Here is a 16290-nt window from a genome sequence, read left to right as displayed (position 1 = left end):
TTAAATTGAAATTGTGGTGTGTGTATATCGCAATGCACATTGTCAGTGTGCTCGTTCCTTGCATGTTCATTGCTGCCTGCCTAATAGCAGATTTCTCTTTTGCTTCCGCAGAGGGTTGCTTCTCCAGGAGAACAGCAGATTCGCAGAAGCCTTACATTATTACAAATTGGCCATTGGGAGCCGACCTACCCTGGCTTGTAAGTACTTTTCATTTTCTTTCAAACCTCTTTACATTTGCGAAAATTACTCTCATTGTGACTTGCAGTATCTAAGAAAGAACTGTGTGTTCTGATTTCCGAATAAGCGTTACTAAAATTAAGACCCCTAGCCGTAGTGTTTCTCTAAATTTGTATCGTTTTGATGACTATTTATCATTTTAAATTATGTTAAAGTAGTTCCTCAACTAAATTTTAACCTCCAAAATGTCTGGGGTTCCTCGAGGGCAGTGACACTGCATGCATTTTCCAGTGGTATAAGCAGTTCCCGTGATCATTCTTACTCCTGCGAATATGTGCTCCATAAAATTGAATTTCTTGTTTTTGAAAAAAATCACACAATACCCACAAAAGCTAACCTTCATCAGACAGGATTTTATTTTATCCACAATGCATATCATCTTCTCATAACTTGTGTTTTTACTTCCTCCCATCAGCTGCGTATTTAAACACGGGCATTATTCTAATGAACCAAGGAAAAACAGAAGAAGCCCGGCGCACGTTCCTCAAGTGTTCTGAGATCCCAGATGAAAACCTGAAGGACCCCCACGCACACAGGAGCTCTGTGACGAGCTGTCTGTACAACCTGGGAAAGCTGTATCATGAGCAGGGACGCTATGAGGTCTGGCAGATCCACTCCAGCCCTTCGTTTCCCCCTTGTTCTGATTCATTCTCCATGTTTTTGAACCTAAAATAACTACACGGACCCTTGCTGTTTGTTTTTAGAGAACCTAGTGTGTATTTATTTTAAGGGAGTTTTGTGATGAAATTTGTGGGTTTTTTTTATATTTTTTTAATTAATTTATTTTATTACTCCATGATACAGTTCTACAGGCTCTGGGATTTCCCTTCTCCCCACACCCAAGTATCCTCATGTCATTACAAGAATATAGTCTTTCACAATCACTCATAAGTCCATCCTGTGAGCAAATTTGTTTGTATAAAACTTCCACTAAGTTAGAATTTGAAAGATGTCACATGGTTGAGGTTCTCAGATCAATTATGTCAACAGGTATTATGACTATTGATGCTAGAGAAATAAGATCTGTTGTGTCTCATGATTTGCTCATGATTTTTAAAAATTTTATGCTAAAAGACACTCTTTAGCAATGTAGAACTATATATATAATGTTATATACAAAATCCTATAGATATATATATATGTGTATGTATGTATATATTCATTCTCATTTCATTTGAAAGACAGACACACTGAGATAGTTGCACTGAGATAGAGACACAGAGCACTCTTTCCTTCTCAATTCACTCCCCAAATACCCACAAAAGGCAGGACTAAGGCAGGCAGTAGGCAGGAGCCTAGCCTTCAATCTGTCTTCAGTATGGATGGCAGGAACTCAAGTACTCGAGTGATCATCTGGAGCATAGTAACAGGAAGCTGAAGTTAGAACTTGAGCTGGGACTCACACCCGAGAACTTTGATATGAGGGCTTAAACACTACAGTGAACACAGGCTCTCAGGGTTTGATACTTTGTGAGAAATGCATTATTTGTTTCCGAGTATTGAAGTGATTTGGGAGTGGGCATTTAGCCTAGATTAAGAGGACAGCTAAATATATTGGTTAGCCTGTCTTTAATCCTGGTTTTTGAGTCTCGTCTCTGCTAACATATGCTATGGAAGGCAAGTGCAAAGGTTTGAGTAAATGACTGAAGTAATTCTAACCCTGGTGGGAGACCTAGAATAAGTTCCTAGGTCCTGGTTGAAGGGTCACCTACCTCCACTTGACCTTTGTGGGCATTTGTGGAATGAAACAGGGAATGGGGAGTCTGTGTCTCCATCTCTCTCTCCCTATCTCTCTGCCTTTCAAATATTTTGTTAAAAAATGATTTAACGTAAATCCTACCCATTTAAAAAATTATCTTTAGAACTAAAACAAAATAAAAATCAAAACAAACAAAAGACTTTTAATCTGAGACAAAGGAAAAGCAGTGCCTCAGAATGTTGTAGCCTGAATACATGACCCAGAATGGTCCTCCTTTTCTTTTTGTTGTGTTTGTTACATGTTTGCTTCCAATCCCTCTCTTCTTCAACCCGTCCCAAACTTGCCCATAAACTTATACGTTATGTTGAAAATGCAATCTAAAGATGAATATAAAACTTCTTAAAGGCCTGATATGATGGCCCAGTGGCTTAGTCCTCTTCTTACATGTGCCAGGATCCCGTATGGGAACCAGTTCATTTCTTGGTTGTTCCTCTTCCCACCCAGCTCCCTGATTGTGGCCTGGGAAAGCAGTCAAAGGCATCCCAAAGCCTTGAAACCCTGTGCCCATGTGGGAGACCCGGAGGAAGCTCCTGGCTCATGGCTTTGCATGGGCTCAGCTCCAACCATTTGGGCCACTTGGGGACTGAACCAGCAGATGGAAGATCTTTCGCTCTGTCTCTCCTTCTCTCTGTAAATCTGCCCTTCAAACAAACAGAAAAGCAAAACAAACAAACAAACACGAAAACAAAACGCTTGTTAAATAATTGCATCTAATAATTTCAGTGTGCCTCGTAGTCTGATAAGCTTATTTATGAAGACATTTAAATCCTGGAGAGTGAACTAGCTCAAACTCAAATTTTGGGTGACTTGCAAATATGATTTTATTAGATTTTGATTAAATGTGTGAACTAGAAAATTTGTAATAAGGGAGAATAGGTAACATCTGATTCTCAGTTAAACTAAATGTTGATATGCCATTCTCCATTGCAGTAGCAGAACGTTTTCATATGTGGAATTGAGATTAGTGTGTCATGAAAGGGCAGTCCAATTATTTCTTCATGTGAACTATTTAGTTAATAATGAATGTTTTTCATTTAGAAGAATGTTAGCTATCTTGTTTCTAGCAAATATTCCTGTACTTTAGTGCTGATCTACCTTTTGGTTTTATTTCCTCAATTAGGAGGCCCTGAGTGTATACAAGGAAGCTATTCAGAAAATGCCAAGGCAGTTTGCCCCACAAAGCTTATACAACATGATGGGTAAGTAAAACATGGATGTTTGAGTACATATTTTAGGTTTTGTTGAAAAAGTTAAATGAAATTCAAATAAATCATGCTGTTAGTCCTCATGAAAAAACTTTACTCACAATCAGTATCAACCTGAAATCTGAGAAAGCTGTGTGTTCTGATAATAGTGATTTCATGTCCTATTGTAAGATGTTGGTCGCAAACCATGATTACAAGGAACTCTGAAAATCACAGGTAATTGGAATATTAGCTGGATTCTAGAAATAGAAAAAAAATGCCCATTGTACATATAAAAAAAATCCTGATTATATTTAGAGATGAGTATAGCACATGTTTATCTTAGTGAATGAAGCAAATTCATAGTGATTTTTACCAGTTATTCTCTTGATCAGAAGATTTTGAAAAGTAAGCATGGCTTGAGACTTATGGATGTCGATGCATATAAAAGATGAGGCAAAACTGCTAACTTGTTTTCAGGATAAATGGGATCTTAGCTTTTTTCAGAGTGATCTCTTATGCTAAAAATGATATAGTCATTCTGTTTTCTCTCTTTTTTAAGATAGTTACAGAGCAAGTGAGAGAATGATTTTCCATCCACTGGCTCTCTTCCATCTGGCCAGAATTACCTGGCCCTAGCTGAAATCTGGACTTAGAAATTCATCCAGGTCTCCCTGTGGGTGGCATGGGCCATCTCTGCTATTTTATCAAGCCCATTAATAGGGATCTGGGGATAGGAAATGGAGAATCTGTGACTTGAATTGGTACTCATATAGGATACTGGTGCTGCAAGTCATGGCCCCAACATTCCTTTCCCTGTATTGAATAATAATCTAAGAAACTTTACGAATCTTAAGTATGTATTTTTGGTTAAGAACTAGGGTCATAAAGTAGAAATTCTAATATAATAATGACACCTTGATACACTGGGCAGGGCCCGCAAACTAAATGGGCACCAGTTCAATTGCTGGATGTTCTGCTTTTGATGTAGATTCTTGCTAACATGCTGGGGAAAGCAGCAGAATTTGGCCTAAGTGCTTAGGCCACTGCACTCATGTGGGAAACCAAGAAGAAGCTCTTGGCTCCTGATTTAAGTCTGCCCTAACTGTGAGGTGTGTTGGGAGCAGTACAGGGGATGGAAGATCTTTACTCTGTCCTTCTCCGTCTCTTTATGTGACCCTGTCTTTCAAATAAATAAATCTGTAACAATGAAGCCTAATAAAATACCTACATATGAAGGACTCTTGGCTGTCTTCTGTAAGATTGTTACATGAGTTACTTGAAAGTGGACATGAGTGAATACAGCAAATTGAGCTTGTGACTCTAAGACAATACCTCACCCTTTTGTTTTCCATTTTACTCATACACAATAACTTTTTTAATGCTTTACATATTAGTTGATACAAATTCCAAATCAGGGAAAGAAAGCATATTTGTCTTTGTGACTGGCATTCCACATTTTCTTCATCCATTGATGGACCTCTGGGTTGACTCCATATCTTAATTACTGTTACTTGAGCTGCTTCAGGATGTAAGTAACTCTTGCATATGCTGATTTCATTTGAGTAAATTTGCATGAGTTGGGTAGTGGGTTATATGGTAGATCTATTTCAGATTTCTGAGAAATCTTTCATAATGGTTTTGCTAGTTCACACTCACACCAAGAGAATATTAGGATACCCATCTCCCCCACATCCTTACCAGCATTTGTTATTTTTTTATTTTCAGGTGATAATATTCTAACTGGGAAGAAGCAAAACTTCATTGTGGGTTATAAATATATTTCCCTAATGGCTCGTGATCCTGAGTACTTCTCAGGTGTCTGTTGGCCATTTGTATTTCAATCTTCAAAAAAATTCTTGTTTATATCCTTAGCAATTTCCTAACTGGATTGTTTGTTGTTGTTGATCTTGAGCTCCTTATAGATTCTGGATATTACATCTTTATCAGATATAGAGTTTGCAAATGCTTTCTAACATTCTGTCAGTAGCTTCTTTGTTGAGAGTTTCATTTGTTGCATGGAAGCTTCTTAACTTGATATAATCCCTTCTGTGTACTTTTATTTTTAATTACCTATGCCTCTGGAATCTTACCCAAGAATTGCTTGCGAATGACACTGTTTTGTGGTGTTTTTTGTGTTTTCCACAAACATTTGGATGCTTTTAGATCTTAGTGTAGATCTATTGTAAGTTGATTTTTCTATGGGGTATGCTATAGTATCTTAGAGTTTAAATTTTGGTAGTATTCATATGTATGACTACATGTAAATATTTGTGTGTAGATATATTGTGCTTTCATATTGGCCATCTTATATTACAGAGAACATATATTTGTCCTTGAGGGATTTGCTTATTTCACTAAGCATACGTTTCCAGTTGGAACCACTTTTTTTTTTTTTTTTTTGCTAATGACAAGATTTTCTTCCTTTTATGACTGAGCAGTATTCCATGGATAAGTGCAACACAATTTCTTTATCCGTTGCTCTGTTGATGGGTATCTGAGCTGAGTTCACATCCTTGCTATGGTGAATTTTGCTGCTGTAGACAGAGTTGTAGGTTGCTCTCTTGAATGCAGATTTTGCTTTCTTTGAATATATTCACACGAGTGGGACAGCTAGGTTCTATGATAGATCAATTCTTAGTTATCTGAACACTCTCCCTGCTGATTTCCATAGTGGTTAAAGTAGTTAGCATCAGAAGTGAATTAGGGAACCTTTTTCCTCACTTCCTCAACAATGTTTTTGTTATTGATTTTTGAGTGTGTGCCGTTCTCACTGGAGTTATATGGAACTTCATTGTGATTTTTTATTTGCATTGCTCTAATAGCCAGGGGACCTGAGCATGTTTTCATGTGACTGTAATCATTTTTCAAAAAGTATCTGCTTATGCCTTTTGTCCATTTATTAATATGGTTGTTTGTTTTGCTCTTGTAGAAGCTCTTTGTAGATCTTGAATATCTGCCTACTCTCTGTTGGGTTTTGTGCGAAGATTTTTGCCTATTCTGTTGGTTACTTCTTTGCTTCGTTGTTCATTTGCCTTGCTGTACAGAAGCACCATCGTTTGATATAGTCCCATTTGTTTATTTTTTACTTCCACTTCCTGTGCCTTTGGTGTCTTCTCTAAGAAATCTATTTCTTTCTCTTTCATAGTTTTTAAGGTAGAGCCTTTGAACATTCTTGAGTTAATATAATCCCGTTATTCAAAAATTTTTGTAGCTATTGTGAACGAAATTGATGTTATTTGTCTTAAAGGTCTTTATTTCGCCTTCATTTATGCATGAGAGGTTCATGGGTAAAATAGTGTGTGTTGACAGTTTTTTCTTTTAGGAGTTAGACTATGTATCTCGATTCTCTCCTAGGCGGTAGAGTTTCTAATGAGAAATCAAATATCAATCTAATTGAAGAATCATTGAAGGTGCTTAGAGTTTCTCTTGTTTGTATTTTAGTATCTTTGGTTTACTTTTGTAAGTTTGAGTATAATATGCCCTTGATAAAAATCTTTTATAATCATGCATATTAAGAGTCCTGTGTGCTTCCTATACTCGGATATCCCTATCTTTGTTCAAATTATGGATTTTTTTTTTACTGTTTTTCATTAAATAGTTCTAATCTGTTCTGGGTTTCCACATCTTAAATATTGAGGGGGTCTCTCAGGGGCGGGTGGGGAAGGACCCAAGGAATGACAGTTATGTGAAGAATTGGGACTCAAGGGATGCAAAGTCAAGATGGACCAATGCACACTTCATTGAGTTTTTCTGGGCATCTTTATACTAAGATTTTTGCAGGGCAAGCAGGCAGGTTAAAGTTATTAGTTGACTAAACAATAGCATACAAGCCGCTCTAAAGATAGATCACACGGAATTTGGGAATAAATCACGAGGCTTCAGGCAACAGAATAACAAACATGCTATCCCAGTTTGCCTGTGTAGGAAGAGTGCTTTAATGATCATAGTATAGTAGACTCTGCATAATTTTCAAATGTTTTTGGTATAATTAGTAAAACATAAAATGCCTTCACTAAGTGTGCTTTTGCCAATAAAATCTGTGAATTACACCCATTGTTTTAATACCTACCATTTCAGCATCAATTTATCCACATGACTGGAGTGGACATCACCACAATGTGTATGTCTGAAGTATGTGGATTTTATTAGTTGAATGGTTATTCTATTTTACTGCTGCATGTTTTCATGTCAAAATAAGTACTAAAATTATTACTTCCTTTGGCTCTGTCTGAAAAGACACAGTAGTTTAAACTTATAGGTTTATTCTTTACTTCTTAGAAAGACCTTTTCCAAATTTTCTCAGGTATCAAATAATATGTCTCTCTTCAAATTACCATTGATTGTAAGATTCTTGGCAAAGCTACATGTGGGATCTTTATTGTTAATGGGAGATGGTGTTCAACATAGTTAATGATTTCAGCAAATTCATTCAATTATTTTATATAAATACATTGCAAAATCCAGCTGACACCTTCCAATCTTTCTCTGTGGTTACACAGATGCACAGCGCACATAGGCTGCCAACGATAAGTGTGTCCCTGGGGATTATTGCTTTGTCCTTTGTGTGCTGTTCCATTATCGAGGAAGTTATTGCCTTGCCCTAGCTCTGAAAATCACCATAATAACGTCTGATGGGAAGATCTTAATGTAATTTAAAATCCCAGACTTCTTCTGTAGTTGTGATGGCTGCCTTCTGCTTAGTTTTATCTGCTGATCAGGTTTTAGAGTTTAAGTTCTTCAGGAAACTATAATTTTATCTGAGAGCAAGTTCACCTCCTAATCAAATGAGTTAAATCCCTCGAGTGTCTACTTTAATTCCTAATACATTTTGATTAGCTTCTATTTGACAAGGAAAAAATGGCCCAGGAAAGAAGCTGCCCTATCAGTTCATCAGTTTCATTAGTCTGTCAGCATGTGCTGATTACCCTATCAAGTTTATCAACAGCCTGGAATGTGTTTTCTAATTTGCACATTTACATAGTATTACATGCCCTTTAGGGACCAATGATGGATTATAAGGCCGGGCTAGATGTGGGCTGCAAGTATTCTTTTTTTTTTTAATTGTCCCATTCATTTACCCCTTTATGACCACTGCTCCCAAGCACTTGTGTATGTGTTTGCAAAGAACGCATTTTCCTCCTTGGTTTTTTTTCTTTTCTTTAGAGATTAGGACAAATAAGGAATATATTTGAAAAAATAAAACTATATTTGACTGTTATGATTTGTCTAATAATGTTTTTAAAACATCATTCAACTTCTTTGCATTTTTTCTTTTATGAACACTGGATGAGAACATTTCACACGCTAGCGTATTTTGTGCCAGTTCACTTAATCTGAACGCTGAGCGTATTTTTCTGTTTTTGTATAATAAAAAATGCCAAGTGTGATGAATTTACTTCTGAAATTAAATTTGCTGTATTTTACAACAAGGTTATTAATTTTTATTGTAGTGATTTCTACATGAAATTTAAAAAATCTTCTAAGATAAATATTCTGCCTATTTCTTTGATGTAAGGATCCAAGATGTTTCAGTAACAGTAATAATCTTTCCACACAGAATTGAATGATTCACAGAAATCGTCAAGCCAGATGATAAATGTTTTACAAATAAAATATAAACTTAGTTTTTTAGTTTTAGTAAGGTATGAAAATACCAGAGAGAATTAGACTGAGTCACAAGAGTTTAAATTGTAGCTAGGTACAGGGCTTTGGTCTAGTGGTTAAAATGTAAAGATCCTTGCACCACATTTCAAGTATCAAGGCTATAGGGCCTTCCTGCTCTGCAGCTGCTAGGAGGCAGCATGATGGCTGTCGCAATTAGGTCCCTGCCACCGCTGTGGGAGACCTGGATGAAGTTTCTAGACTCTGACTACAGAGTTTGCAAACACTGGTTAGTAAACCAGCAGATGGGAGCATGTCTCCAGGCCCCACTCCACCATTCTAGTCTTTTTGTCATTCTGAATCCCAAAGGTATCTAGCCAGTGTTTCTGGCTTTAATATTGTGGTCCTCAGTTTTCATTTGAGTTGACTAGTTAACAGTGCTATTAATAGAGTGAGCCCTTGAAATGAAAATGTCATTTTAGGGATAGGATTTCATCTGGTTTTTTGTTTGTTTTTTAATGTCATGATGTGTTCTTTTTCTAGACTTAAATACATCCTGTATTCTGATACCTTTTATGGGTATTCCTGGGTGATCTGGGTGATTCTTTTTTTCTTTCCAAATGTTAGATGTACTTTAGATTCATTGAATGTTAGAGATTGAAGATTCAGTACCTGAAATGCTCATGGATATAATATTATAACTTATGAGATAGGTAACTAATGTTCTCCACAGTTTTTGCAACAAGCAGGACTGTGGTTCCTTTGACTTAAAATGTTTTTTTCTATTTAACCTTTATGTATCACTGACACATGACGTTGTTTATTATGTGAAAATGGCTTTTCTTTGCATACTTACTCGCAACAAATGAGACATATGGAACATTCATTATGAATAGTGAAGCAAGTTTGAATTTCTGTTTTCATAGAAGCATTACATATATAGAATGTTAAAATATTTTTCCAGTGAGAAGTGTCATTTCTGTCAGTGTTTGTTTTTTTTTTTTCTCTGTGGTTGTTTATTTCCTTATTATCTCTAGTTAAACATTGCTTCTGAATAATCCTAAGGGATTACAAGAAAGTAAATTGGGCTGTAGCTTCCAATTATTTTTATCAGTTTGAGCTCTTCCAATCCCAAAGGTCATTTTAAGCCTATTTACTGTTTAAAATAAAATTACTCAGCTTTCTGAATGCAAAGTAATTGTTGCGTTTAATTATACTAGTGATTTAGGTCATCTTGTCATATATCACGAGAACAAAGAGGCATAATCTGTCTCGTGAAGTAAGAGGTAAATTAGGGTTGCTGCTCTCTCGTTTTGTCCATCATTACAGAATAACCTGTGTGTGTGTGCAAAAAGAAAGGAGAACAGTCATGGGTCAAAGTGGAGGAGGTCTTAAAGCCAGAGGTAGTGTTGTATAAAATATAACCGTGTGGTCCCTGGTTCCATGAACTTTCTAGGAGATTGATGCTTATTTTAAATGAGTGGATGTTAGTAAGGAAAATGAAAACCTACAGCTATTTTTTTTTTTTGGAGAACATTTTGGCCATATCTTTTTGTCTGTAACAATATAGGCTCTTCTGTGTTGAATAGACAAAGCAGTAAGAAACCTCAGACTTTTTGCATCTAATATCATATTGCTATCACAATGGCAAATATACTGAGATTCTCCTGTTCTTCAAAGGTGGGGGGAGAGACATGCTAATGTTGGGTGACAAGCCTTTTAGTTGAAGAGATTATTTTCTTTTCCTAGGAGAATTGTGTAAACCTGACCCATTGTTTTTTTTTATTGCATTGAGTATCTTTATTTTCATTGCATGCTTTGATTCTCTTATGATAATTTGTTTTGTTTTAGGCATTATCTCTAAAACATTTAAATCTCAGCTAATACGTCTTTTATTCAGATATGTTAGATTTTGAAAGTAGAGTTTTTCTGCTTTTTTTCCAGTAATAAGAGAAGAATCTATTGGACCGTTGTTAGCTACATAAGACCATGATTAAGATGCCACTTGGAGTACTTGGAGTTCCTAAGTTTGAGTCCCTACCCTTCCTCCTTCTTCCAGCTGCCTACTAATATGTTCTGGAAGGCTCAAGTGGTTGTGTCCCTGCCACCCATGTGAAAAAACCCAGATTGAATTCCTGGCTTCCATCCTCAGATTGGCTTCTTCCTGGCTGTTGGGAGCAATTGAAGAAAGAACCAGCAGATAGATCTTGTTCTGTCTCCTTAACACTGGGCGCGTGCAAGTGTGTGTGTGTATTTCCTTCACTGTGTCAAATAAATAGTCGTTTAGATGTTTTAAAAATTATTTATCTGTTGGGCCAGGCACAATAGCCTAACGGCTAAAGTCCTCACCTTGCAAGCACCCTGATCCCACATGGGTGCCTGTTCTAATCCTGGCACCTCACTTCCCATCCAGCTCCCTGCTTGTGGCCTGGGAAAGCAGTAGAGGATGGCCCAGAGCCTTGGGACCCTGCACCCATGTGGGAAACACAGCAGGCTCCTTGCTTTGGATCCACTCAGCTCCAGCTGTTGCAGCCACTTAGGGAGTGAATCAACAGACGGAAGATCTTCCTCTCTGTCTCTCCTCCAATGTGTGTATCTGACTTTGCAATAAAAATAAATAAATCCTTAAAACAAACAAAAAATAATTATTCGTCTGTCTGAAAGGAAGACTGACAGAATTGAAGATACAGGGAGTTGGAAAGCGAAAGATGTTTTACTTGCTATTCACTTCCCAATTGGCCATAGCTGTCAAGGCTGAGCCAGACCAAAACAAGGACCTATAAACTGAATTATTTCCTCTGAAGCCCCACATTTGAGCGGAAGGGTGTGAAGCACTTGGGTTGTCATCTCTGCCTTCTCAGACATACGCTGCAGGAGCTGAATGAGGTCTGGAGTAGTAGCCAGGACTCAGAAGCTGCCCTGATCTCTGGGATGGTACACAAGAGGTGAGAGTGGCATAAGACTGACCTCTTAATTTCTTTTTAATTGTGAGCTAGTCCCTTAATTTTATCTGTTATTCGAGGGTGAGAAAAGAAGCAATGAATAGGATGCATGATTAGCTTATTAGAACAATTGTGGGTGAACAAAGCTTATACAAATTTTAGAATTGTATTTTTAAGGGAGTTAACCTTGTACAAGAATTAATGTAATAAATGGCCACCACTGATCTGTTAATTAGGTAAGAACTGACAACATGGTGAATGCAATTTGAGAAAATGAAATGAAAAAATACTCAGTTCATCCTAACTCTGCTTGGAGCATGAACCTAATCAGCTAAGTTTAGTTGCTAGAATGAATATTAAAAAAAATCAGTTCAACTCAATCTTCTGGTTGGTGGGGGTTTTACATGTATTATTTGTTTTTGGTTAGATTGTTCTCTGTGTAATTATGTGTGTATTGAGCTCACTTATCTCAGAATACATTTACAGTAGGAACATTCAGAGTAGTCTTTGACACAATGGTGTACATTGTAATGATGCTTCTGTTTCTGGTGGTTCCTAAGTGGATTACTGGAGGTATTGAGCATGCTCACTACGGAAGAGATTGTTTCTCATTGTGTGAGAGTTTAAACTTCACATCTTCAAGTGTGTAAACATTGACACTTCAGCTTTTTATACCACCTGCTTCCCTATTTTGAGATCTGATAATATTCCTATGATTGCTTCTGTTGACACGGACTACAGTTCTACAAATTCAAGAGTGACCATGTAACTATATTAACCATTGATCAGTAAAACTGTGGGACGGCAGTAACTTCTACTTCATAGAGATGAGTCAATTTGTTTCACTCTTGTTTCCCATCTGCACAGAGGAAAGACCAGGAGACCAGTGCCAGGTACATGGAGTTCACCAGTCCAGAAAGACAAAATGTACACTTAAACAGTTGTACAGATTCACTTCGTAAAATATATAGCCAACAAGAAAAGGAAACTGAAATTTTGGCTGTGCATCAAAAAGAGTGAATAAAACATTTATGGACCCCCAAAACTCCAAAGTTTTCTAAAAGTTCATTTCTCATTTTAAAAGTGCAGTGGTTTATGTTTTTTTTTTTCTTTTTCCAATTCATGCTGGATGTAAATGCTACATTAATGTCTGAAACCATACTACATAATTTGTGAGGCATTAGTCTGTACACTTAAAAGGGCAACATCTAGTTCAACTGCATTAAATAGGTAATATATTTTGTTTAAAGTTTCAATTAAATCCAGGGCCAGAAGACATATGGTCCCCGTGAGGAGTTGGAACACTTTAATGCCAATGGTAAAGTTGCTCAAGAATCTTGCTTAAGTCTGAGTATCACTTGCTTTCCTGGAAATAAGATATGAAGGAGTTGATTATATTTCATTACTATTAAACCACTTGAGTTCACCTGTTACATACTTTTCCAGTTTTGAGGTAACAGGAAAGATTGAAGATAAAAAGAATTGTTTGAAATTGAGTTACAAAGAAATTAATAAACTCCAGTTAATATCTAATTAGAAGTAGGTGTTAACGGTTACAATGCCTGCATCCCATATCAATTCCCATGGATTCAGTTCCCAGTTCTGGCTGCTGATTCAGTTTCCTGCTAATGCAGACCCTTGGAGACAACAATGATGGTTCACATCATTGGGTTTGTTACATGCCTTTCAGGAGACCTGAATTGAATTTCCGGCACTCAGCGTTGGCCTGCTCATTTTAAGCATCTGGAGAATGAACTAACAAATGACTGCTCTGTCCACTATCTCTGTGTCATTAAAATAAATAAATGAAATTTAAAATTAATGCTTAATGATGCCCCTTTAGTCCCTGAGTCCCAAATAACTTCCATATGTTCTGCTTGCTTCAGTAGAAATATATGAGAAGTAAGTATATATTTTAATCTTTTATTGGGCTATCGCCATGGAATGAATCTTTTATTCAGTATTAAACACAAGTTGGCTTGTATTTAGAAAATTATGGTGATGGTATGTTATATCTGGGAAACACATAATAGGATTTCAACATCTGGCATTCTAGAAGATACCAACTTCGATGTCACCTGGATGAAATGGAAATAGTCATGTGGAAGAACGATTTGCATGAAGGACATAATCTCGAAATACATTGTCAAGGAAAGCAGAAATTACAGCTGCACATACTTAAAATAGGCAGCTGGAGGGACAGAGATGCCTCACCCGTTAATAGGATCGCAGCCACCTCTCACATCAAACATAAGATTAACAAGAGGTCAGCTTAAGTGTATGTAACTGAAGTTTGATTTAGCTCTAGAAACTTCCAAAGTGAGAACCCAAAGATTTTTAGAACTCACTTTAAGCTTTTTGTTTGTTTTTGATTCTTTTTGCTGTTGTCCTTGGTGCTGTTTTTTGTTGTTGTTGTTGTTGTTTGTTTTGGTGTTTGTATAGGAAAGAATTTCAGGGAGTAGAAGGAGGAAAGTAGAGAGAGGGCAATAGAGTGTGGAGAAATACTCCATGCACTCTTTTCCATCATAGATGGCTGCAATAGATCAATCCGAGCCAGGAGCTTGTTCCAAGTCTCCCACAAGGTTCAGGAACCTGAAAGACTTGGACTGTTCTCTGTCATTTTCCCAGGTGCTTTAGCCATGTGCTGGGTTGGAAGTGTAGCAGCAGGAACTTGAACATCCCCTTTGGGATATCCCTGCTGCAGGTGGCAGCTTAATTCACGGGTCACAGTGGTACCCCCAGAGAACAGTAGTTTAATGTTGAGTTTTGATGAAGTGTGGAAACCATGTAGAAGAGTGAGTAGACAAAGTGGTGTGTTCTCCTGGTAATAGACTGACACTGCAAACCTCACAAAACCTGTCTGGAAAAAGATGTTGCTTAATCTCTCTGTGTAGTGTTCTTCCTTCCTGCCTTTAGAATTCCCCTGAAGGCAGAAGCGGGTAATGTGACCTTCTTGGAGTGTATGGCTTGCTCTGGTGAAAGTTCAGTTTCTATGACCTGCCTCTGGGAAAGGAATTCTGCTTTCTATGACTTGCTTCTGTTGTGGAAGGAGATGTAGTAAGGAAGGAAGTTTCTGGGTTTCTATACATTTTCACCAGCCCCAGGTCAAAGTATTCATCAAGCCAAAATGCCATGGTTTGTGTATTTTTTTCCCCTCAGCTCCATATAAGCAATAGCAACTAAATTTAAAGTTAAATATGTACTTAGTTACATGCAGTTTACTGCATGCATTTATATCTGCATTTCCTATCAGGTAGTGGAAAGTTGTTTTCTACACAAAGAACTTATTTAACTCTAAAAATGAGCTGTAATTGAATTTTAATTTTGTCTATGCTGATAAAAGCCAGTGTTGTATTCTGGATGAATGGAATGATGAAAATAGCATTCAGTGTTTTGTTCCATAATACAAGTTTTTTTTGTGGAAATGATTTTGTCGGTTGTCCTAGAATCCTAATCTCAAGTATTCATTAAATTAGAATGTAATTTTAAATTTCTGATCTGCAATAATAATTAACATTAATATGGCAATGTATAGCATAAATAAATTATTCACTGCCTATTATCGAGATGCATTGTTAGATCCAGGAATAAACCTGAAATATATCCTAAGAAGTTTATAGGAAACTGAAAACCATTCATTTATTCGTTTCTGACCAATTCATAGGAGAGTCTCTTCTCTCACTGCAGTGTTTTGAGCATTATTTCTGTATCATTTTTTCCATTAATTGTTCCCAAGCTTTTACTTTTTGTGTTTACCCACATGCTTCTTCGTTGGCATATACATTTTTACAATGCAGTTCAGCACCTCTTTTCGTGGTATAATGTTCCTTTATCATTTCAGCCATATTAAGCCATTTGACTTATTTTATTCTAATTCTTCCTTAGGACAAAATTATGGCTTGCGGAGGAGGGATACTGACTATCCTCTAAATACCCACGAGCACACACAGTCTGTTCTCCTCTACTTTGAGAAAACTCTGAGCATTTTGTAGGATTGGCTATTAGCGTATACAGATTGTTTGGTGATTTACCTCTGTGAAAAACCAGTGGAAACCGATTAGCCTGCAGGATTTCAGGATCCTCAATTAGAAGTAAAGACACAGGGAAGTGGACTCCTGGCTTTGATACAGGAAAAATTCTGATGGCACATCAGATATTTCCTGCATATAAGTGTATGATGGAAATAAAGAATGTTTTTACCTTCACCTGCTGTTTAACTTATCTCTTGAAGCATTTTCAGTTAATGAAACACATTCAGCTTTTTTCCACACTTTTTTTCTGGCCTCAAGTACTTGATATTTAATGGTACAAAATTAGGTGAGGAGTTGAATTTTGAATCTTTCCACAGTCATCTTCAATTTAAGACTGGTATATTTCATTTTACATCCAGGTCTTCTTTTCCAGAATCTATAATCCATGAAATATGTTGTCACATGATCAGCCACTTTGTGTTGCTCTTGACTGTGTCTTTCAATTATATGATGAGTAGCCATGGAGGATTTCTGATCAGAACCAGCATATCTGGGGAACTGCGCTGCTTTCCTTTTATATTAAGATGAGGAAC

General features: G+C 36.9%; 1 protein-coding gene across 1 annotated transcript in view; it reads left to right on the top strand.

Moving 5' to 3' along the window:
• Nucleotides 1–16290, top strand: part of TMTC2 (transmembrane O-mannosyltransferase targeting cadherins 2) — a 360995-nt gene that overhangs the window by 233059 nt on the left and 111646 nt on the right. The window contains exons 5-7 of the mRNA XM_040981140.1: nt 112–197; nt 653–837; nt 3117–3195. Coding sequence (XP_040837074.1) covers nt 112–197; nt 653–837; nt 3117–3195 — 350 coding nt within the window. The remainder of the gene's footprint in view (nt 1–111; nt 198–652; nt 838–3116; nt 3196–16290) is intronic.

Source organism: Ochotona curzoniae, unplaced genomic scaffold, assembly GCF_017591425.1.
Source record: "Ochotona curzoniae isolate NIBS_2020 unplaced genomic scaffold, NIBS_Ocur_1.0 contig_1014, whole genome shotgun sequence".
In the NCBI taxonomy this organism is placed as follows: domain Eukaryota; kingdom Metazoa; phylum Chordata; class Mammalia; order Lagomorpha; family Ochotonidae; genus Ochotona; species Ochotona curzoniae.
The sequence above is the reverse complement of the archived record's forward strand: the minus strand, read 5'-3'. Positions and strand labels throughout refer to the sequence as shown.